This window comes from Lagopus leucura, unplaced genomic scaffold, assembly GCF_019238085.1.
Source record: "Lagopus leucura isolate 7727_CA_CO unplaced genomic scaffold, USGS_WTPT01 Super-Scaffold_100018, whole genome shotgun sequence".
In the NCBI taxonomy this organism is placed as follows: Eukaryota; Metazoa; Chordata; class Aves; order Galliformes; family Phasianidae; genus Lagopus; species Lagopus leucura.
Window position 1 is genome coordinate 4626546 of NW_024962272.1, and position 24040 is coordinate 4650585.

Sequence of the window (24040 nt, forward strand, 5' to 3'; positions counted from 1 at the left end):
ATTTCAAAGCCTGTGCTATTATTTGAAATATGTTCTCTCATCAACATTTTACAAAAAATTAATTTTGTAAGCAACTACAAAAAAGTAATCTGGGATTTAAAATGAATGGGAGTATATTTTAATTCATGAATGGTGAGTTCTTTGGAACGAGGGAGGCTCTAGATAATCTGAAATTTGTTTTAAATGGTATCTAGTAAATTATGCATATAAAAATCTAAATGTATTTTGGGTGCATTTAGTATGTCAGAGTGTGTATTGTTGTTAAAGAGGTGATTATTTTGGCGGTACTAGCTATTGCTACTCAACAGAGTCAGTCTGTGCCACTTGAACATATTTCCTCTATTCGTTACGTATCTTTTTACGTGCTTCTATCCTTCTGTATTGGAATCTTGCCTGGCTACTGGCATCTTTTGGAGACACACATGATAATTTTTATATTAAACAGAATGAAAGATATGCGTGTGGCAGTATGAGTGATGCGTCCATGAAAGTTATGCGCTAAATACATAACCCTTCAAATGCAGCTAATAGCCTAATTACATGTTACGGTAGTACGCAAAAATGTGAAATTAAATAATGAAAAAATACTTGTCCCTTGTTCAAGACTTATAAGTCTGGTGGTGTTTAAAGAAAAAAAAAGCACTGATCAATTTACATGGCTAACAGTCTTTACCTTCGTGTTTTCATCACTCTGAAAGCGGGCAGGATTCCAAATCAAAACCAGTTTCTCTCTTAGTCAGCAGGTGGCACTGTGACACAAACTGCATCTGGTTGTGTTTGTAGCCTTGTGTAGAAATCGCATGGATAGCGTTTGGGTGTTTTGTTTTATCCTTTCATTTCAGATTGCCTGCAACACTAAATAAATAAATATCAAACTGTTCTAATTTTGTGCAAACTGTAGCATTTCTCACTCCAAACTGTCATAGTTATGAACTGTGTGAAAGTTGATTAGTACTAGTTAGTGCATTATTTCTTATATGCGAATCTACAGTAAGAAAACTAGGAGCAGATTTTTTTTCACTTTCTGTTAATTGCAGTGCTGCAGGTTGAAGGTATTTTTTGGCTTTGTTTGAGGATTATTCATTTTAGTTAGGGCTCTAACTGAACTGGTATTAAATGAATCCAACTGTGAATTGCTGATACAATCTCCATACGCCAGACAGAAGTCCTGTAACAGCTTCTTGTTTGTATGATCACAAAACTTTTTAATTTCATTGCTGGTGGGTTTTTGAGTGAGAAGTACAATTACTATTTATTTTCTTACTGTGTTTTTACAGGGGACAGATCTGTAAAATGTGTGTATCAGGTGGGCTTGTGAGCCCTTAGCAGCTCTTCTTTCCTTCTCATTTCAGACCAGGGGAAGATGCTTTTTCTTCTTAACATTCTCTCCCAGCACTCTGAATTAGAGATTTATTTGCAACGAAAAATCAATTAGTCCTAAATTTATTCATGGATTTCAGGTCCAGCGATCAATGCAAGTCCACTCAGTGGGCTCAAGGGGACCCAGTTCATCCCAGTTAATGTGTCTGAAGGGGAATTACCATTGATGCTGTTTTTTTTCCCTTTAGGTCAGAGATCAGACCTTGCTGTCATGGACTGCGGCAACCAGGAATGACTTCACCCTGCAGCTACCCAAACTGCACCTAGAGACCTCTGCAGTAGAAGGGCTGAAGGGCAAGCCAGAAGTTGTAGCATTTCAGGTTAGAGTCTGAAACAATCCTGTTTCTTCCTTCTCTTTTTTGCATCTGAGAAGCTGGACTGCTCTGAATGTGTGGAGAACAAAAAGCTTCAAGACTATTACAGTCAAAAAACAAATAATTTCCATACGTGCTCTTAATATTGTATTTTGGAGATGATATGAACTTTTAATTTTGCAATTATAATGTTAAATAACTGACAGGAATATGGCCATGGAAAATGATCATGCAAATACTGTATTTAAAAATTAATATCAGTGTATTCTACTTTTTTCCCCATTGATTTAGGCAAGGCAAAGCAGGGAAGAAAACAGCATTTTATTGCTTATGTAGTCAGTATCATAATTTTGACGTTACAGTATTAGTACTAGTAGTGATTTTTGAGCATTCCTTATTTAAAAGAAACTACTTCTTGGAATACTCAGTTATAGAAGCTGTTTTGTTTCATGTGGGTTTAAGGACTTGCGTGATTAACAGTAATAATTTGGTGAAGAGGAAGAACGGGGTAAAAAAAAGAGAAATGAACTAAAAAAATACATGTTTGCAGCTCTAAGAATGGATTTGGAGTAAAGCTTTCATACCTTGTTTTAAAGTTTGTTGTGTTTTCTTAAACACGGACTGTCCCTTAGTCTTCATAGCTGTGCAGAATGACTTCATTCTTGTAATACTTTATCACTAAAGGCAGATTATTTTTTCAGTGAGGGAATGAAAAATACAGTGAGTATATACCTCTTCATTATGTTTTCCTATGTGAATCTGAGAGAGGAAAGTTAGTCATATAAAGAGCAAGGAAGTCACACACTGCAAATGTTACATTCCTGAAATAACCCTTTTTAATTTATTACAGATTTTCAGTTCTAGATGAAGTATATAATTGCAGGAGCAGGGTCACAAAATCAGACATGCTAGAGAGGTGTATTCTATGCTTCATACATCTGCCATTTTCCTCTTGCATGTATGCATTTCAATATCATATAGATTTAAATTATGTCTTTATTATCATACTTTCATAATAACATAATGAAGTGTAACACGTGGAATTCCCATGAACTTTAGTTAAAACAGCTGTATGCGTTTAACAGAGTACAGTTGAAATGTTTTCATATACTGATGAGCACTTCTGTGACTATGTAAAGAGTTCCTACTAGTGACTTATTTTCAAAGAAGACACTGGAGAAATAACCAGCATTTTAAAATATTGCTGTTCTTATTCAGATCTCACTCTGTTGGCTGACTTCCACTCCAGTCCGTGTTCTTTTTGGATCTCAGGAGTGTTGCAGAGACATTTGCAAAGCAACCCATTCCTTCTATCTAAAAAGATGAAAAGCGATAGGAATCTCAAAAACTGCTATTCACGTCTGTACACAGAGCTTGTGGTAGGAACGTAGCACAGTGTGCTCTGGCTAGCTTACTGGTGGTGCACTATTATAAGCTTACTTCGTGTTCATCTAACAACTCCAATTGCACATGGTTACACCGTAGGTATGAAAACAGCATCAGTGGTACAGTCTATCTCATTGTTCTTTTCTACTGTTCTTTCTCTTTCCTTTCTCATTTTCCCTTTCCTTTCCTTTTTCCCCTTTCCTTTTTAGTTTCTGTATAATCAATGGATGTTACAATCACAATCAAGATGTTACAATCACAATATAAACAGGAGAGTTAGGCAAAGTGGACTACGATAACAAAAGAGAATAAATGGAAGGCTTACCCTTATGTTGGGCTCACCACAAAACACCAAGAGAGGTGATCTCCAGACAAGATCCTTCCCCACTGGTAGCCAGCTCTTAAATAGGTCTAGGAGGGCTGGAGCCAGGCTCCACCCCTTCCAGCAGCACAGGTGAATTGCCTTCACGTGTGTTCCTCTGGCTGGCTCAGTGCTCGCCTCAGATGATCAATCAGAGGTTCAGGCCATGACTCAGCAGTTCCCATACAGTTTCCTTCCCCTTTTTCCCCCCTTTTCCTTTCTTTTTTCCTTTTCTTTTTTCCTGATTCTAGTTACTCAGTGCCTGTTTGATAGCTTTTTAAGTTTATTATAGAGTTTTTATTTATTTTATATAGCTGGCAGTCAACGAATTTGCTTTAATTTCACCTCTGTATGCAAAATTGTATTTAAAGCAATCCTAAGATCTTGAGTGATGTTAGGAGTCAGTAAACAACTTGTGAACACTACTGATGGAAATCAGTGGAATTGTTTGCATGCTTGGTTTCTCTAACTGCTATGTGTACTTTATAGTGATTATAGGTTGGGTACATTTCATTTAAAGGCCTTATTCTTTGTGAATGTTAGATATAAGGATTTATTTACCAAATATTTAAATTTGTTGCTGTTTGGTGTTGCTGTTTCTTTAAAAAAGTGCAGAGAAATGACGATCCAAAATTAGACATTATGGTGGGGACGAAGCAATAGTTCTTGAATATTCATAGAAATACGTGTTGTTTAATTTTTATTTTTCATGCATCCAATTCACTGTAAGTGGTTGGAATCAGTAATTGATCTTTGTTTGATATCCAGTGTATTGGAGTGTCTCACCTTTTCCTCACAAGAGAAGAAAATGAAAAGCTTCTGTGTACAGGCACATCTATGAGATTATCTTTTTTCCAAAATTTTCAGAAAACAAGTGGCACTTAAAGGCATTTGACAAGATGAGATCTTAAATCTATCCTTAATTTACTTTATGGGCGTAGCATTAGAGATCTGTATTCCTTGTCAGTGGGAAATGGGGCGTCTTGGAATTTTTGAGTTGCTGTTATCTCCGTGTGAATGTTTCTTGGGAAAGGTATGCTCTCTTTAGAGGAAACAAGTACAAAGAAAACTAGCATAATGAACACAAGTTGCTCGACTATGAACCAAGCTATCAGGCTTGTTTTATTCTGGGGTACTTAATTATCAGAAGGCTGCTTTTTTTTTTGCTTTCTTTTTCTTCCTATTGAATGAATGTAACTTTCCACATACCATTACTACTCACAGGGCTGATCAAAGATTCAGACAAAAGAAATCCCTTCGTAGGAAGTAGCTCATGTGTTGTAAAGAATGTGTCATGCAGTCTAGTGATAGACCTTTGGGCCGTGAAACGCTTGAGAAACAAAACTCTGAATTTTCTGCAAAGCTTGCACTTTATTGAACTGCAGAATTAGATAATTAATCAAAATGTAAGTTTTTCAACAATAATATCCTTGCACTAGATGTCTTCTAAAACCCTATGTAAAGGCTGAAATGCATGGTAGTAATAAGTGTGACTTAATTTATAGGTATTTGTTAAATACTTGGAAGCTGTTACATAGTAACAAGAGTTACTATAATAGTTTGAAAGTGTGACTTGAGATCAATAAGAAATGGAAAAGGTGCAGTATCTTCAGGAATAAACCGATATAAAGGCTATAGTTTTGAAATACCCTCATCTGATATTTACTTACTGTGACTCATGAGGATGTACTGTTTGTTAGTTTGCTAAGTTTGAAGATGCAAAGTGAAGCGTTACCTTTGAGCTACTGAAACACATGAAAGGACAACATGTTCTGTTCTGGCCACGCCTGAGTATTTCTATGAAGACAGAAAGTGAAATTGTATGTGAAACTTAAAATTTAACCTGGCATTGACAATTAAGAACAATGACAAATAGAAAATAGCTACACGTATCAGGATCATATCCACCACTTGCCCAAAAGATGCCATAAACAGCAAGTGGATGGCTGTGTGATCAGGCAGCTGGTGATGTTCACGTGTGGTAGCTGCCTGCAGAAGTACAGTTACAGAAAGAGTAATCATTTTCTGTGTCATGGGAACTACTTTGACCTCTATCTTAGAAGTCTCTATTTGCACATTTCATTGACTGATTGTTTTAATTTGTGGTGGTTGCTTTTGGTCAGTGTTTGGCATGGAGGTCTTTTTCTTCCACCAATATCTGGTTGTTGAAGGATATAATATGACTTCTGAATTTTGCTTTAGAAGAGAATTGATGTTCAGAGATGAATTTCTGTTGCCACTTTGCAGGATTCACATGAATTAGAAACTCCAAATATATGAGTTTTCTGAATTTAATGAGGATTTGCCCTTTTGGTGCATCTACGACGTGTAAAAAAAAAGCAGATATGAGGATGAGACTATAGGCAAGCTTATGGTATACAAGGAATCACAGAATCACACAGAATCACCCGGGTTGGAAGGGACCTCAAGGATCATGTAGTTCCAACCCCCCTGCCTAGCAGGGCCACCAAACATACACATTCAGATCAGGTTGCCCAGGACCCTGTCCAACCTGGCCTTAAACACGTCCAAGGACGGGGCATCCACAACCTCCCTGGGCAGCCCGTTCCAGGGCCTAACCACTCTCCTAGTAAAGAACTTCCCCCTAACATCCAACCTAAATCTTCCCTCCTTCAACTTGGATCCATTTCCCCTAGTCCTGCTGTTACCAGCCCTTTTGAAGAGTTTACTCCCCTCCTGGGTGTAAATGCAGGTATCTGTGGCTGTGTTTGTGAGCATTATAACTCTTATGATAAAACATTTCTTCATGTGTTGCCCTTCACCTGAGATATGAGATTAACAATTTACCTGGTTGTTGGAAGTCCTTTTCATTTTAATAAAATTGTACTTTATTTTAAATATAAACTATGAGTGATTTGAATAAATGTAATTATTTTCATTACTAAGCTCTCCCTTAGTTTTGGCATTGGTACTGTATTGTTGTGGTTTGCTTTCTTTCCTCCAAGTGCATTTGAGATAGATAAGTTATCTTGCTCCTTACCTGCCTCCCTCTCAGCCTTCCTCTCTGTCTCCCTCTTTATTTTTGCCTCTCACTGCACACCTGTTCCTGCTGCACATATGGTCTTCCTCATGCTCCCTCCCTGCTGCTCGAGCCTGCTGCCTTCCTCCTTCTCCTCCCTCCTTTTTTGCTGCCTCCCTCTCCCTTGCTGCCTGTTACTTCATCTAGGTCCGTGCCACAGCCTCTGCCTGTCTCTTATCTCTGTGCCTTCCTTCCACTCCCTTTGTCTCATTTGCCATGCCTTTGGTACCCAGTCCTGTCCCTCCATTTTCCCTCTCCCTGTCCCTGTTCTGCTCCCTCCCTGGCTTCCCTCTCTCTCCCTGTCCTCTCCCTCTGCCTTCAAAATGTATTCAACTGTTTGTACAGGTTGAGGAAGTCCACATGGGATTTCTTCTTTCAGTTCCTCAAGTGTTTGGAGGGGTGTTGAAATGAAAAGCGTAGTAATAACACCAAGGCTTATAGGGGTGGTAGTAATATAGTCAAACACTGATCTATCTTCAGTATTAACATATAATCATTATAAGTTTATGAAGGATGTGTAATTTTATATTCATATATGATTTAGTAAGGCCTTGTCTGATTGGGCTATAGATCTTCTAATTACTTGGGCGAACGTAAATGTAGTTTTAAGTGTTAGGAACATTTCAATATGTAAGATTTTCCCTTGTTCATTAATTTTAGATTTATGCCAGATAGATTTGAAGGTAAAGATAATACATAATCTTGCTAGTATTTTTTTCCAAAATAAAGAACACTTTTTCATTCTTCTGTTTATTTCTTGTCAATAAAATATTTCTTGCCAAGTTGAGGAAGCAAGTGGTTTCAAAGGTATCATTATGATTCTGTCATCAGATTTTATCATCTGCATAGAGCAAATCTTTCAAACACTAAGTATAGCTCTTGTACGAGGGCTTAATGACACAAATTAATTGTGCAGTGGCTTGAAAACAGAATTGTTCGTATTTTGAATCCAGTAATTCTGTTTTGGTGCTTTTTTTCCCCCCTTTTTTCTTCTCTCTCTCTGTTTTTTTTTTTTCTTCAGTTCTTAATACTTTGCAGAAAATAAACCATTTCAACAGTCTTAAAGGTGGTATATTTATATGTACGTGCACCCAAACTGCAAACACTTATGTTGCTTTCTTTTTTGGTTCTACCATTTCACCCACAGAAGGAACTATCCACTTTATTACAGAGGCCAGGCTGGTGCCTTGTTTGGAATCTGACTACTTTGCTTATTACTGTGTGAAATTGAGTATTCTTTCTCTTGGAGCTCAACATCTGCTATCAGCAGCACCTGTGCTGCCCTCCTCCTCTTTTTCAAAATAACAAATTTCTTATCTACTGTCAGAATGTCCTGCTTCTGGGCTGGTCACCAGTCTGCCTTCTACTATATCATTTAAAGATAAAAATGATTTTTAAAACATAATATAATGATACTTTGTACTTGCTCCTTGAGTTGAAATCCTCATAAAGAAGTGCTTTAAACTCATTAGAGTGGGATTACATCTCCTGCAACTCTTACCTTTTGGAAACTTCAGTTTACCAAAAATAAAAGTTGATGTAAGGTTTAATATACAGTAATTAACATCCAAATAAAATTGGAATGACCAGACTGAAGAGTTGTAACATGAAAAACTCCAGTATCTTGTTGAAAGTGCTCAATTGGTGTCTGAAGCCATGTCTTCAGGTAGTTTGCAACACGATGATAGGTATAGAAGCCATTTTACCATAATTAATTTTAACTATAACTGCTTTGAAGATAATATTCCTTGTGAGCACGTACAATTGACTGCATAGTTACGTGTTTTGGATGTGCTGACAGAAAGTACTCTTTATTAGAGTATATGTAAACTTACTTGGATTATTAAGGTGGTAGTGGTGATGGTCTCAGACTGTAATAACCCTCCATTGTATTCTGTGGTATTCAAATGAAATGCATGCTCCATGGGATCCATACTGCATTACAAGAGAAATTGCTTCTGGCATGAGTATAGAGCTTCTGGCATGAAGGTAAACCACCTTGCAGAGTAGTTTCTTGTTAGCATAATATAACTGTAGGTGCCCAGAATCTCCTTTGAGTTGCTGAAGGATGAAGAATGAGGGCAGACGTGCAGAACTGTTAAATCCTGGAATGGCTTGGGTTGGAAGGGACCTCAAAGTTCATACGTTTCTAATCCCCTGACGTGAACAGGATTGGCACCAGTAGATCAGGTTGCCTAGGGCTTCATCCAACCTGGCTTTGAACATCTCCAGGGGTGGAGAACCTGTTCAAGCACCTTCTCAGAGAAAATTTTTCCCCAATCTAGTCTGAATCTCCCTTCTTTTCCTTTAAAACCATTCTTATCCTGTCACTATCAGACCATGTGAACAGTTGATTTCCCTCCAGCTCCCTGTAAGTAGTGGAAGGCTGCAGTGAGGTGTTCCTGGAACCTTGTCTTCTCCACACTGAAAATCCCAGCTCCGTCAGCCTTTCTTCTTAGGAGAGGTGCTCCAATCTTCTGATCATTCTTGTGGCCCTCCTCAGGACCTAATCCAAAAGTTCCACATTTTTCTTGTGCTTGGTGTCCCAGACCTGGATGCAGTACTTCAGATGGAGCATCGTGAGGGCAGAGGAAAGAGGAACAGTATCTCACTTTCCATCTCTCTTTCGATGCGGCTCAGGATACAAGTGCAGGCTGCTGGCTCATGTTTCTTCCATCTAGCAGAACTCTTAAGTCCTTCTCAGCCTACTTTCAAGGAGTTCTTCTCCCAGTCTGTTTGTATTTCTAGGTTTGCCCCAACCCCAGTGCAACTGCTTGCTCTTGGCTTTGTTGATTCTCATTAGGGTCAAACATTTCAACCTTTTCAAGTCCTCTTTGAATGGCATCTCTTCCTTGAGCTAAATCTACTGCACTGCTCAGATTTGTGTCACCTGCAAGCTTGCAGTGGGTGCACTCAATACCAGCATCTGTGTCTTTATTAAAGGTATTAATTAGTACCTCACCCAAGATGGAGCCCTTGGGGAAACCAGCTGTCACTGGCCTCCACCTAGCCACAGAGCCATTGACCACAGTGCTCTGGCTGTGGCCTTCCAACCAATTCTTTATCTACCAAACGGACTGCCTTCAAATTCATATCTCTCATCTAAGGATGTAATGTGGATCTTTGCCAATGGCTTTGCACAAATCTAGGTACATGGCATCAGTTATTCTTCCTTTGCCCTCTAATGCTGTCACTCCATTGTAGAAGGCCACCAGATAAGTGAGGCATAAACTGTACTTGGTGAAACAGTCCTGGCTGTTTCAGATCACTTTCTTGTCTCTCACATGCCTTAACATAGTTTCCAGAAGGATCAGTTCCATGATCTTCCCAGGCACAGAGTGAGGTTCACTGGTCTGTTTTTTCCAAGGTCTTCCTTTCTCTCTCTTGAAGACGGGAGTGATTGTTCCCTTTTTCCAGTCACTGAGGACTTCGTCTGACAGCCACGACTTTTCAGATATAATGGGGAGTGCCTTGGAAATGATATCAGCCAGTTTCTTCAAGTCCTGGGATGCATGTAATCAAGCCCAGAAGATTTCTACTTCAGTCTTGTTAGTTTGTGTCCAAATTGCTTTTCTCTTATAGAGGGAGGAAGTTTACTTACTCAGCCCTAACCTAGAGATTCAGGGATGTGAGAGGCATGAGGGGGAAACTTGACTGCCAGTGAAAACTGAGGCAAAGAACTTGCTGAATACCTCAGACCTCCCTATGTCGGCTGAAGCCAGTTCTCCTCATTGATCAGATGAGCTACACTCTCCTTGGCCTTTTTCGTCTGACCAGTGTACCTGTAGAATCTTTCCTCATCCCCTCTCTGCACATCCAGACAGCATCCCTGCATCATTGCTAAGCTGCATGCCTCCTGCTTCCTGTGCTTGTACATTTTCTTGCTTTCCTTCCTTCCTTCAATTTGCCCAGCAGATACTTGTTCAGCTATGACAGCTTCTTGCCTCTGCATGTTTTCTCATACTGCAGGATGGAGAGCTCTTATCCTGTCTGACAGGTATCCTTAAAGGACTCTCTCTATTCCTATTTCCCTAAGGACAATTTCTCAGCAATTTCTTAAACAGCCAGAATTTCACTCTTCTGAAGTTCACTGTCCTGACTTCAGTTTTTGTCAGGCCCATCTTCCTGAAGATCACAAACTTTACCAAGGTGTGGTCACTACAGCCCAGACTACGTCCTATCTCAACCTCTTAAATGAGCCTCACTGTGCTGGTGAGCAGTAGGTTCAGTAACTCTTCTCATCCGGTTGGTATGTCTAATATCTGGACCAGAAAGTTATCCTCAGAGCACTCCAGGAGTCCCCAGGATTGCTTGTGGTCTACCGTACTATCTTCCTAGCAGACGTTTGAGTGGTGGAAATTTCCCATCAAGATGAGAGCCTGCAAGCGAGATGCTTCTGACAGTTGAAGCAAGAAGGCCTTGTCAGCAGTCCTCCCTCTTGATCAAGTGGCCTGCAGTAGACCTCAACGAACAGATATCCTTTATTGGTCCTTGGAAAATTCCCTTTGGGAATGGCTGGTTCTGGTAATGTTCTTACTAAATGAAGCAGACTTTCAGGAAGCAAGTTTTCAGGATTTGGAAGCCTGTATTTGTTACTGTTTATATCACTGTGTTTGTTGTTAAAGCGTAACATTTACATATGTTAGCCCTATGCAACTTAAAACATAAATAGGTGAGGCTTCTTCAAAGTACTAACGATGCTGAAAATCTGGCTTTTATTATTTGATTTTCACACCACTTCTCCTTTTTGCTGATTATCTGTGTTCCCAGTTTCCTCCTTTCTCCATAGCATTTCTTTTTGCATTCTTTCACTCCCTGCCCTCAGTGTGCATTTAATCCCACTCTCCCTTCAGGTTTTACTCTCCTTATTACTAGCCTATTTCCCTCACTTTCTCATCAAATTTTCATTTTTTTATTTCTCACCTTGCCTTTCTTCATTCTAAGAAATGAGTAGAGACTATATGAAGAATCCTTGTTGTAGTAGGTGATAATGATTGCATCCTGTTAAGCCTTTGGCATTTAGTGAGAGCAAATATCGAAGTCAGTACCTGTAATCACCAATTAATTAAATACTGAAAGCTGCCTCTTTATGCCTATGAAACTTTTGCCTAGCCTTTTTTGTAAAACTAGTTTTATGAAATCTTATTTAGTCAAGATCTGCTGGTGATTATCTTCAATTCCAAAGTTAGTATATAATCATTTAACCTTTCACTAACCTTTCTTAATGGAGAAATTTCTTTCTTGACCCTTTGAAGCAATTAGGCTTTGTCCACTTCTAATTTTTCATACATTTGTATCTGTGGCACGTGGGTAATCTCTTAAAAATCATCTGTACTGATATTTAAGAAAGTTCACTCAGTAGATGTGGTGAGGTCAAGATGTGTCCAAAGTTGCCTCTGTGAATGAAAGCAGGCTCTAAATGTTGGAACTACAAAAATGAAACAGCATGCAGCAACAGAAAATAACAAATATAGTTACCACAGCACTTTCTTTGTTAGTCAGTTTTTCTCATAAATTTGTGTAATTATCTATGCACAGTATCTTCAGAAAAGGAGTGATTTTATCAGATAGCCACTGCATAGCCTGGATGTCACTACATTGTTTGATATTGTCTGCAGTGTATGCTGTTGTAAAACAGATAAGCCCGTTAGGGAACACAGCTGTTAAACTGCTGCTGATCATGTGGGTTGCAAAAAGGAATCATGAAGTGAATGCTGTCAGAGATTTGGAATTATCTGGGCCCTTATTTTTTTGTGTGTGCTTGTTTTAATTCAAAAAAACTAGCAAGTACTAAGTGAGTGAGCCTATGTAATAGGATTTAATAAAGCAATAGATTTTATGACACAAATATCTTAGTTGCAGGAACAGAATCAAAACATTTTATATTAATTACACTTAAACAAAAAAAAAAAGTCTTCAAGGGCTGAATATCTGCCTAGTCTTTTTCAATTACCTGCTTGTTATTCCATCTTTATAGAACATCTCTGTAGTCATTTGTTTGTTATTCTTAGTGATAGCTTACAGAACAAAATTTTTATGGAACAATGCTATATATTAGCATTTTGCATTGGAACTAAGGGAGACTTTTCTGCCCAGGTACTTCATTTCCTGGGCCTTGTAGTTAAAGACCTGGAAAAGGAAGGGTTATCTACAACCTGAGTGAGTTTATTATGGCTTAGTGATTTGCTGATTGATTTCATTTGCTGTCAGTTAAGGCTCTCTTAATGTCAGTTTTCTTTGCATAATGCCTTGAAATAAAGACTGATGAAGTTTTTCGGATTGATGCCGCTTACATAAACTGACCCTGATTTGCCCTTCTGCATGACAATATAAGTGACAGCAGTTAGAGGAAAATATAGCAATGAATATGCAACTTAAGGATTGGTAGAACACAGTAAACCTTTCAGAATATAAACCAGGCATTAAAAAATGGCTGTTCTGATAGTTTCACAGTTGTCCATTATTTAAGAAATAGGTTAGGGTAACATCCTGAGTGGTATACCACTGAAGTGAAACTCAGGGGATGAGTTTTGAAAAGATTAGAAATTAAATTTTCCCCTCAAATGTGACCAAATTGCCACAGATTTGTTGTCTATATATAAAGTACCTGTGTGTGTATGTGCACACACGTGTGTGTGTTGGTAAATGGTAGCTTATAAATTCATGTAACTTTTTAGCTAAGAGTTTTCTCTTTTACACAGTTATCTTTCAGAAATTATAATGAAGTGCTCAGAAACTGTTATCTTGATTTTTCAGTTACTAAATTCTTTGCTGGTCTAGTGATATGTACTGTTAGAATCCTAACATCACAAGTTCCAACACTTTTATTAGACTGTGAAAAACAAAAAAATTTTAGAACTGATCATTTCTATTTCTCTGTGTATTCCAGGTTAAACATGCTTTAAAAAGACTTGCTCAGTGCAGTATCCAGTTTTATTGTCATCTTCTTTAACTTTTCCTTTGTTATGGATTCTTCCTGTTAGATGCAAAACAGTGTTAGGGTAGAAAGTACTAAAATAATGGAAAAAGGAGCGTGGAACTGTTTTGCAAATCTGAATGATAAGGATACACAGTCTGCAGGTTGGCATGCTTACCTGCATGGGATTGAATATCTTCTGGCTTCTGAAAAAATAATGTAATTGGAAAGACCATTTTTAATTTATTATCCTGGAACCTTGATAGAACTCATATTCAGATTCCTTTGAATGGATTCCACATCATAATCTAATTTGTCAAAATTACAGTTTCCATCTGTAAAGCCAATTCTCAATGCCCACTTAATGCTTGAAGATTATAATTTAGTTCTGACTTCTTTCTGTCCAGAGGCAGATTGTGTGATCTGCTCCAGGCACCCATTCATACATTCCCCCCTTCCTGATCATAACACGGTTGACAAATACTAAAGGGAGGGATAAGAGGGCAAGACATCATGCCCTCTTTACTTCCTGTAGTGCCAGAGTTTCTCCATCTAGCTTCCCATTCTGAAAGGAATCCCTTTAAAAAATTATTTTAATGTTGGGAAAGATTACAAGTTGAAGCTTATGTTCTGAAATTTTTACAACTGCTTGCAGTCACTACAAGACTGGATTTTGAGCAGTGAGTCTCCTACATGTCAAAATGTGATGTTTGTCTGTACCTTGGCAAAGGTCACTACTCTAGATGCTTGATTTGTTCTGCATTTATTCCGTGTGAGACTTGCTGCAGAATTTACTCCTTTGGGAAATAGACTGTGGGACTGAGTAAACATTTAGTGCCTGGAGGGCACATAGACTGGCAGTAAATCTGGTTGTCCCAGCTTATAAACAGGTTAAAGAGGGGAAAGTTAACAAAGAAAAGAGTACAAGAAGCAGGACTAAAATGTCTCCAAAATCTCTCCCACTCCAACATCTTAGTTCAAGTACCTCTTGAAACAAAGGTCATGCTTTTCTATTCAGTGGCCTTCAATGTTTCTTGTATTTATTGTTTCATTGCCTTTTGAATCCATGTGAAGTTAACTATTCACATTACTTGTAGAAAGAACTTCCGAAGCTTAACTACATACTTTCTGGAAAATTATTTTCAATGTTTGTTTTGAAAATTGTTTCTGTTATTTCATTTAATGTTCTCTCATTTTTGTATTAAAAGAAAGTGCATAATTATTCCTCGTTCACCTCCTTTATGCTACTTGTGCTTTGACATCATCTGTCATATCTCCCACTACACTTTCTGACTTTTCAGGTTAGTTTCACAGTTCTCAGATTACAAGAAGAACATGAGAAGCCGTCTATAGTTTCTAGATTTAGTAAACAGTGGAAGGGATTTTTTCTATACTACCATTATCGATAGAAACAGTCACTCATAAATGGTCTGTATTGGTCCAGCGCTGAAAAATGAACAGGTAAGTAGTCTGCTTCTTGAAATAGTTGATGTCAGAGGTACTTCAGAAAATGCTTTCCTCTAGGGTGTTTACAAGTTAGTATAACCTGAAATACGTGCATTACCTGGAAGACCTGGTTTGTCATCATTCAGGGTTGCCGCAAAAACACATGATGTTGAGGTTCCTGCAGCTATTAGCAAATCTGGTGAAAAAAATAGACAAGAAAGGATTTTCTCCCATCTATTTATGGTTTTCTCTAGGATATTTTACTTTGAATCCTGTTGCTAAATAATACTTCATTGTCTCTTGGCCAATTTGTCTCAGAAGTACCTATCTGACATAGTTTTGTCCTTTCAGTGTTTCTACAATCATCCAATAATTCAAATAGTCACCAAGTCTTCTCCTCTTAGGCTTCTGAGGAATTGGATCCAATTGTTGATTGTTGGCCAGATAGGGGAATGGACCTTAATTACTTGACTCTCAGTCTAATTATTTAAATTATTGTCTGCAATCTGATGATGTTTTTCCATTTAATACAAAAGCACTTTGTGAATTTAATGAAGACAGTAAAAGATCAATGTAAAGTGAAAGATTATTTAAAAAAGCAAGATATTCAGATATTAAGTCTTTGAGTTGCTGATCTGAATGCATTCAAATTCTAAATGCAGACAAGTTCTGCCAATGAAAGTTATTCTCTGCTCTTTGTCTTTCAAGCTGTTCCAAGTAAGTAACTTTTTCACTTAGCTTGTTGACTTTTTTCACACAAGTGGCTTTAAATCCACGCTCTGATGTAGTGCTGTCTTACTCATCCACTAGCTTTCAGTAATCCATCCCTTACCCTCAGTAAGTTTGCAGACGACACCAAGTTGGGAGGTAGTATCTGCCTGATCTGCCTGAGGGTAGGGAGGCTCTACAGAGGGACCTTGACCCAGCTGGATTGCTGGGCTGAGGTGAATAGGATGAGGTTTAACAAGGCCAAGTGCCGGTCCTGCACTTTGGCCACAAGAGCCCCATGCAGCCCTACAGGCTTGGGGATGAGTGGCTGGATGATTGTGAAGAGGAAATGAAACTGGGGGTGTTGGTTGATGTTTGGCTGAACATGAGCCGACAGTGTGCCCAGGTGGCCAAGAGGGCCAACGGCATCCTGGCCTGCATTAGAAATAGTGTGGCCAGCAGGAGCAGGGAGGTGATCATCCCTCATCAGCACTGGTGAGGCCGCACCTCAAGTACTGTGTTCAGTTTTGGGCTCCTCACTACAAGAAAGACATTGAGGCCCTGGAGTGTGTCCAGAGAAGGGCAATGAAACTGGTGAGGGGTCTGGAGCACAAGTCTTATGAGGAGCGGCTGAGGGAGCTGGGATTGTTCAGTCTGGAGAAGAGGAGGCTCAGGGGAGACCTCATTGAGCTCTACAACTTCCTGAAGGGAGGCTGTGGTGAGGAGGGGTTTGGCCTCTTCTTCCAGGCAACAAACAGGACCCAAGGAAGTGGCCACAAGTTGTGCCAGAGGAGGTTTAGGTTGGACATGAGGAAAAGCTTTTTCTCTCAGTGAGTGGTCAGGCTCTGGAATGGCTGCCCAGGGAAGTGGTGGAGTCGCTGTCCCTGGCAGTGTTCAAGAGGCATCTGGATGAGGAGCTACGAGGTATGGTTTAGTGCTTGTGGTAGCATTGGTGATGGGAGGACAGTTGGACTAGATGATCTTACAGGTTGTTTCCAGCCTTGCGATTCTAAGATTCTGTGATTCTATGATCTTCTATATGACTAATATCGACAAATTAGACAAACTGTCTCCCATTTAGTTGTTCAAAGGCTTGTTTTTGCTCAAGGCCCATTGGAAATTGTTCTTCTGAGTCATTTGATAGTGAGGGCTTACAATCAGGCTTTAATTTGTTATATTTATTCTCCAAAACCCACAGCAAGCTTATGTTTCCTTTTTGTAATTAATGGAGACACGGCTCTTATTTTGTTGATCACATTCATTAGAAACTGAGAACATCCATCTAGCATTTTATACCTAAAGACTTGATCTCCTGTGCAGGTCCCTTGACTTCATTTTGTTTTAAGGCAAAACCAACTTTGAGAAGGATTTGGGCTGTTTTTCTTCCCTTTCTCAAAAACTGCTTACACTGTGTTGCTCCACATAATTGTGTAGTGTACTGCAGGTATTCAGGAACTTCCCCTTCTTCCAATGCAGTCTGGATCATCCCGTGGTAAATGGTAGGGCTGTGTTTCCGCTCCTGGAGCATTCAATTCCAGATGGTGTGTCTTAATTTAGACCACAGTCATCCACTGCTAGTCTCTACTCTCCATTGGACTTTCACACTGGTCGTATGGAAGTATTAAGGGGTGAAGAGGTTTTTCTGATTATTCCTTAGCTCTTCAGATGATGAATAAGTTTATGAATTGGGATCAAGGAATCTCCGTTGGTGCAGTATTGCCACTGGTGCACCATTGTGATAGCAGTCAATACCTGCTGTTCTGTAACCCTCAGCAAATTCACAACAGGAGGGTTCTGCAGAAGACATAACAGTTCTCATGTCTACTCAATGTGCCAGAAGGGAACTTTGTCACTCCTAACAACTCCTAACTACAGCATGGTTTATCTTTTTGCATTAAAAATACAAGGTGGGCATATTTTTACGTAAGATATTTTATGTAATTCAATTTAAAAATGTTTTAATCTAAAATTAGGAATTGGACTTGTTGATGCTTGTAAGTCCCTTCCATTTCTGGATGTTCTGGAACTGACAAACTACTTCCTGTTTCCAGAAAGGAAGTTCTAGTCAAAATATTTAAAGAAATCTCTATACTTAACCTAGATTTTGTGAGATGTCAGTGACAGACCTCTGTAGTGGTTAGCACCAAACTGTTGTTAAAACTGATTCTTGAATGAGTATTTTAAAAGATTTATAAAAGTCTGAGTAGCACCTGTTTGCCTGTAGAGCATTTGCCTCCATAAAAGAAATAGAAATTTGTCTTCAGAAATTAATGGAGCACTCTTTAAAAAGAATGAAAGAACTGTATTTTAATTTTCAGTAAATTAATTGTTACTAGTATGTTCACAAATAGTCTTAGCGTTAATTAATTTGTCTAGATAGTTTGTGCACAGCATTTCAGAAATTTCCAGATCTAGCATTTGCCTTCCCTCTGAAGTTCTTCTGTTTCAGATTTTCATGTTTAATAACTTCATAGATTAATGCGTGCTTCTCTCCACACATTAACTTATTCTCATTATTAAATTCGCATATGCATACAAATACAACTAATCCGTTAGATTTCAGAAAGTTATGCCTTTCTGTTTAGGTTATATTTTTTTTATAAAAATGTCACTGTTTTGCTTATATAGCATATCCTATCTATAGAGAATAGTGTTGTAAGTGTGAGAAAGGTTTATCCTTATTGCTTCTGATTCCATAGTCTTGGTTGTAGAAGCAGAATTTTTTTACTCCAGCTTTTTAACATTTTTTCTGGTTCTAAGATATCATTACAGTAGACCAAAACCAACACGATCCAGTTACAACTTCTACTTCCACTTGACATTTCACATGGATTTTTATGAAGTTTTAATCTCACGTCACCTCAAGACTGAATGCTTGATGGGACACTGCAGGTTTTTGAATAAAACTGCATCCTGACATTTCTATTACAACTACTGCTGGTTAGTTCCTCCTATTAGTGGCAATATGTTGTGCTCACTCTAGGGAGATTTTCATGCTTTCATATGAGGCACTTTTCACAGAATCTCATTTTCAGTCGCTAGCTGTCCCTCTTTCTTTCATCCCTGCCTAGCATATATACTGCAAGAGAAACTTGAAGGAAATGTACTGCCCGACAGCACACTTTTCAGCTGCCATTTCTTTCTTGCCAAAACTATTGTCTTGAAGTTATTTTTCCTCTGCAAAGTAAAATATTCTTTTTGTATTAGCACTGTGAAAGAAGACGAGAAGGAGTACACTGTATTGGTAGGATTTCCCTTACCCTTAGCTCCAGCTTAAACTGTGTTTTCTCTGGGGCAGCAGTCGTTTTCTGTTATGTAAGTACACTTGGCTTAGTGCTATAGATGGTGAGAACAATCTTTCACAGGTAAATATTACCAGCCTTTACCTGCCTATCTTCCTGCATTTTGTGAAGTGGTGATTTGCTTGCGTTGTCTGTTATTGAGTATTAAAGAGTACAGGAAGCTGCTTTGCTACAAAAATTTCAAGATCCTTTCTGTGTACTCATACCAACAGACTCATTGCCTAATGGTCTTAATCTATCACTTTCCAGATCAATGTTACTTTTGAAACTATTACACTTTGTAATAATTTCCTTGGCAGTCGTTGTTATGCCCATCCAGTGTGGTTTCCAGTAGGAGCACTTTCCCTTCAGTCTCCATTTCAAAGCTCCCTTTTCAATTTTCTTGTAGGAAGTCATGTCATTACCTCTTGCAGAGAATCTAGCCTTTTATTTAGAGCGTCATTCCCTTGGGCAACCCTCCTGAGACCTTTGGGGTAAAGTAATTGTTATTGAAGCGAAGGAGATAGAGTTAGGCCCTGTGTGTGGCACTGAGTCAGCTTTGGTTGGGGGAAAAAAATAGTTGTAACAGAATTGACCTGCTTTTTGGCACATTTAAATTGTGCCTGCCACGCTTGAATGGAACACAACAAAAAGTTCAGTGTTGAAATGAGATACAAGGAGAATAGATCATTGAAGAAGTGCCAAACAGCTGCAAAAGTTCAATTTTTGCCGAATGCTGTTGCACGAAACCTTTTGGTCAGGGTAGCCAGGGCAGCCAGAATGGGATTTCAAATGCTAAAGTGTTTGGTGGAAATAAGTTTTAATCCTTTCTTCTCTAGATACTGAACTCCTAAATCTATAATAAATGGACTGAAATTTTGCCTCTGAAAACTAAAATTAATTGGAACATGTTATGTTTTGTGGGTTTTTAAAACTAATCTTATTCATGCAAATTTGAAGCAAGGTAGTAATGACAGGCATTTTGTAAGAGATCCATTTAACATGTAGAACTCTAATCTGTGGAGCTGTTTTCACACCAGTTGCCTTTGCCTGCACTGCACTTCAGCCAAATTCTGTACCATAAATGAAATTCCCAGTCTTTTCAGATTCCCATCTAAGCACCTTGTTATACTAAACTTAATCTTTCATTCTTCTGAAGTTTATTCAACATTCCTTCTCTTGTTTTTTTCATCTTTTTGTTTATGTTGCCCTCAGGTAAATTTACAACCTGCTAACATTCTTTTTAGTTCAAGAATTTCCTGAAGGGAGAACCTAACAGGCAAATGTTAATTCTAACTTTAAAACTTTCTTTTTTTTTTAAACAAGTTGTTTGAAATAGATGATTTTATTTTTCTGGCTGCTGTATGTGCTGTTACAAATGCAGTGCTTACATTGTCAGGCTGTTAGTCCGCTTGATGCCTTTTTATTATCAGCGTTTCACACCAGGTCCCTTTTAGCTCTGTTCTTTCTATCCAGGAGACACAGTTCTAGGACAACAGTAGGCCCAATAAGATCACTAGAATCATGTATTATGGATGTTAAAATAAAGAAACTGGTTCTTAATGACTAGGTGTTTTATTTGTAACTTCAAAGTGGTCTAAAACTTTAACTGGATGCTTCAATATACAGTTATTTAGAATTCATAATCCAAATAAGAATGCTTTGTTTCAAACTGTGTTCATTCTCATTAGAAGTGTACTAAGGATAAGGAAGGCAACATACACAGTGTTTTAATTTGGAATAACAATTCCATTTTTGTAATGTAAGTTAAGCAGACCAAGGGTTCTCAGGAACCTTTGGAGACCATCTAGTCATACCCATCTGATCAGGCAGAGCCAGCTAGAGACAATTCTTCAAGACCCTACCCAGGGAGCTTTTGAGCATCTCCAAGGAGGGAGATTCCATAAATTCCCTGTGCAGCTGTTCTATTGCTCAGTCACCTGAAAAATGAAGTGTTTCCTGTGTTCACACACAACCTCTGTTTCCAGTCTGTGCCCATCACTTCTTGTCCTGACACTGGGTGCCCTTGAGTCTGGCCTGGTATTCTTTGAACCTTCATTTCAGATCTTCCTGGAGCCTTCTGTCCAGGAACAGTCCCATTTCTCATCCTTTCTTAATTATATAAGAGGTACTCCTGTACCTCAGTTACCTTTGTGTCTGGACTCTCTCCAGCATGTTCATGGTTCTCTTGTATTGTGAGTTGCATACTGCTCTAAGTGTGGTCTCACCTATGCTGAGTATAGGGGAAGGACTGGTTCCCTCTACTTCTTGGCAATTACTTTCCCTAACACAAGTCAAGACATCATTGCCTTCGTTGCCACAAGAACACACTGCTGCCTAATGGTTAATTTGTCCACCCATGCCATTTCTGCCTTTTCACTTTTTAGCTGTGTGGCCCCCGGTATGTGTTTGTTCATGAGATTGTTCCTCTCCACATGCGGGACTTTTCAGTTTCCCTTGTAATAATTCTTGAGGTTCCTGTCAGAACGCTTCTTCCACCTGCCAAGATCCCTGTGTATGGTGACACAACCTTCTGGTATATCCACCATGGCTCCAAGCTTTCATAACACACTTACTGAGCCCCTCTGTCCTCATTGCTAATGAAGATGTTAATGAGGACTGGGCCTAGTATTGACTCTTGGGGTACATCTCTCCACATTGACTTCCGACTAAACTTTGAGCCACTGATCACCACCCTTCTGGGCTTGGTCATTCAGTCACTTTTCAGCTTTACTGCTCTCGTCTGACCCATCAGACTGATCATTTCATTTCAGTAGTAACTTTTAAATTAGTCAAGTGTGACTTCCCCTTTGTGAATTCATGCTGACTACTCCTGCTGATTTTCTTCTTTTCTTATGCCTGGAAATAGTTTCCAAGATAACATAGTCCATTACTTTTCCAGGGACTGAAATGAGAATGACCATCCTGTAGTTCACTTGGTCCTCCTTCTTACCCTTCTTGAAGACAAGTATGATGTTTGCTTTCCTTCTGTCTTCAGGTGCTTTTCCCAATCACCGTGATTGGTGAAGGATTATAGAGAGTGGCCTCACACAGTCAGTTCCCTCAGCACCTGCGGGTGCAGTTTGCCTCTAGACTGGTGCTCCCTGTCAACATTATGAATGTATTTTTATCCTGTAAATTGCAGCTAGTTGTTTGGAAAAGTCATGCTACTGTTTTCATGAGGCTGCTCATCTCCTAACTTAGTGCTGGAGCATTGTCACGGTTTTATGATTTTTGTTTCTTTGTGACAAGCACTAAGACACTTTAGACAGTGTAAACACTTCTGCCATTATAATTTGCTTGTACTATTTCAGTAATATATGATGTAGAACTTTAAAAATAGTGAAATCGTTTATAAAATGGAACATTAGTTGGAGTTAAAGAAAAGGGAAAATGTCACCAAAAAAGAACAGTTCAGTGGACTACTTTTTCTTTGCAGAGTAATTCATTGCAATTGCTGTTGTTAAAAGAGACAAACCTCTGTAAATTTTAACTGTAGTTAACTTGCATTCCATGTTCCATCCTTCAAATGGCTCTGTAATCACAGAATGACAGAATGGTTATAGTTGGAAGGGACCTCTGGAAGTCGCCCAGCCTAACCCTCCTGCTCAGACAGGGCCTCCTACAGTCAGTAATGTTTAAAATTCATATTCTTCAGACCCACAATTGTTACATCCTCCTTGTTTAAGACTTCCCACTACTCAACTGTCTGAAAATGTGTAAAGTGGTCTGAGTTCCATTAATATTAGTTATTATAATGTTCAGGGATCACTACATTTGGCCTTTCTGAATAGAATCAGTTTTCTGATGTATATTCGAAAACAGTTTTTATTTATAATAGAAGACAAATTTTTATTATTTCAGATGTTCTATTCCCAGTTTGCATGTCACAACATTACCAGTGCATTTAAAACAGGAAGTCCTTGCTTAAATGCAGATCCTGCAGATATATCTGAATGTCAAATTTTGCAATATAAAAATTAACCAGGAGAGCTGAGGAAGTATCTTACATCTTAGTGCTCTGTATACTTAAGAATAAACAAAAATACTCCTTAGCAGGAGACCAACAGAATTCTGCAGAGCAAGATGTCCCTTCTCTGATTCTATTAACAGACGTTCTGACTGTAACAATTGACTGTTGAACAGTTTTCAGAGCTGCAGATATGTTTGTATCTGTGAGCCAGAAATAGAAATCTAAATTAAACTGCTGGACTGCAGTAAAGATGTGTTTAATCGCTCTTTGATAGATCTCCTAACATGCAGGCGATCAGGTTCTCACCCCATTCTATGTGTATCAAGCTTTCTAAACAGTTAAACTTGTACAGTGGAAAACAGATTTGTGACTCAGAATGTGACTGACATGAGTTACAGAAAATCATATGTAAATGAATGCCTTCCAATGGCATGTCTAAAAACCCAATGTATTTGCCTTTCTCCCAGTGGCATTTAAAATAAGTGTTCTGCACACTCATTATCAAGGATTCCGTGCCACCCATTGGAAGACCCAAAAACACTGTTTTCCCTAACCTGACCCTGAGTGAGAGAAATCCAAGCTGACCCTGACTCTTTGCTAGGGAGCTGCAGTATACTGTAAAGAATGCATACCCAGGGTGCATAAAAGCTGCTTTCCACATTGTTAAAGAATTGTAAATAACTGAGAAATTGCTTCCTTCTGGACTAAAAAAATCTGCATGTCGTTGAAAAAAGTTTGCCATACATGAAAATAAAAGCTGGAGAATGAATACGTTTTCCCTAGATTGAAAATTTTTGGACTTGTTAAAGAAGAGAGCAAATGAAATATCTGAGTTGAGCAGCAAGGAATTTATACTGCTGTTTCAGATAACTGCATGGGCTTATTGTGCCTTTATAAATGTGGAATGAATCTGTGTAGATTAGTGGCTTCACCAGCTTTGTGGTAGTGGAGGTGAAAGGAAGAAAGCAAGGCACCTTCTCGATGTATTCTAATTTAGTGATAGTTTTAAATATCATGAGGGAAATAATCAAAGGAACTCATAAAGGTTTTGTTTTTTGTTTTTTGTTTTTTTTTTCTGTAAGACACAGCTTGTTGTGACACATTGGTATAATCCTTGCTTATGAGTCACAGGCCCACTCCACAGAGGTATTTCAACATGTGTCTGATATTTAACATATGGGCAGTTGCTATAGGAAGGCTCTCATGCAGTTTTATATGGGGTGTGAGTTGTATCC

At 38.6% G+C, this 24040-nt stretch overlaps 1 protein-coding gene across 4 annotated transcripts in view; it reads left to right on the top strand.

Moving 5' to 3' along the window:
• The window catches only part of CCDC171 (coiled-coil domain containing 171), a 167029-nt gene that overhangs the window by 120209 nt on the left and 22780 nt on the right, over nucleotides 1–24040 (top strand). For all 4 annotated transcript variants that reach the window (XM_042877338.1, XM_042877339.1, XM_042877340.1 and 1 more), the window contains one exon: nucleotides 1569–1700. In XM_042877338.1, coding sequence (XP_042733272.1) covers nucleotides 1569–1700 — 132 coding nt within the window. The remainder of the gene's footprint in view (nucleotides 1–1568; nucleotides 1701–24040) is intronic.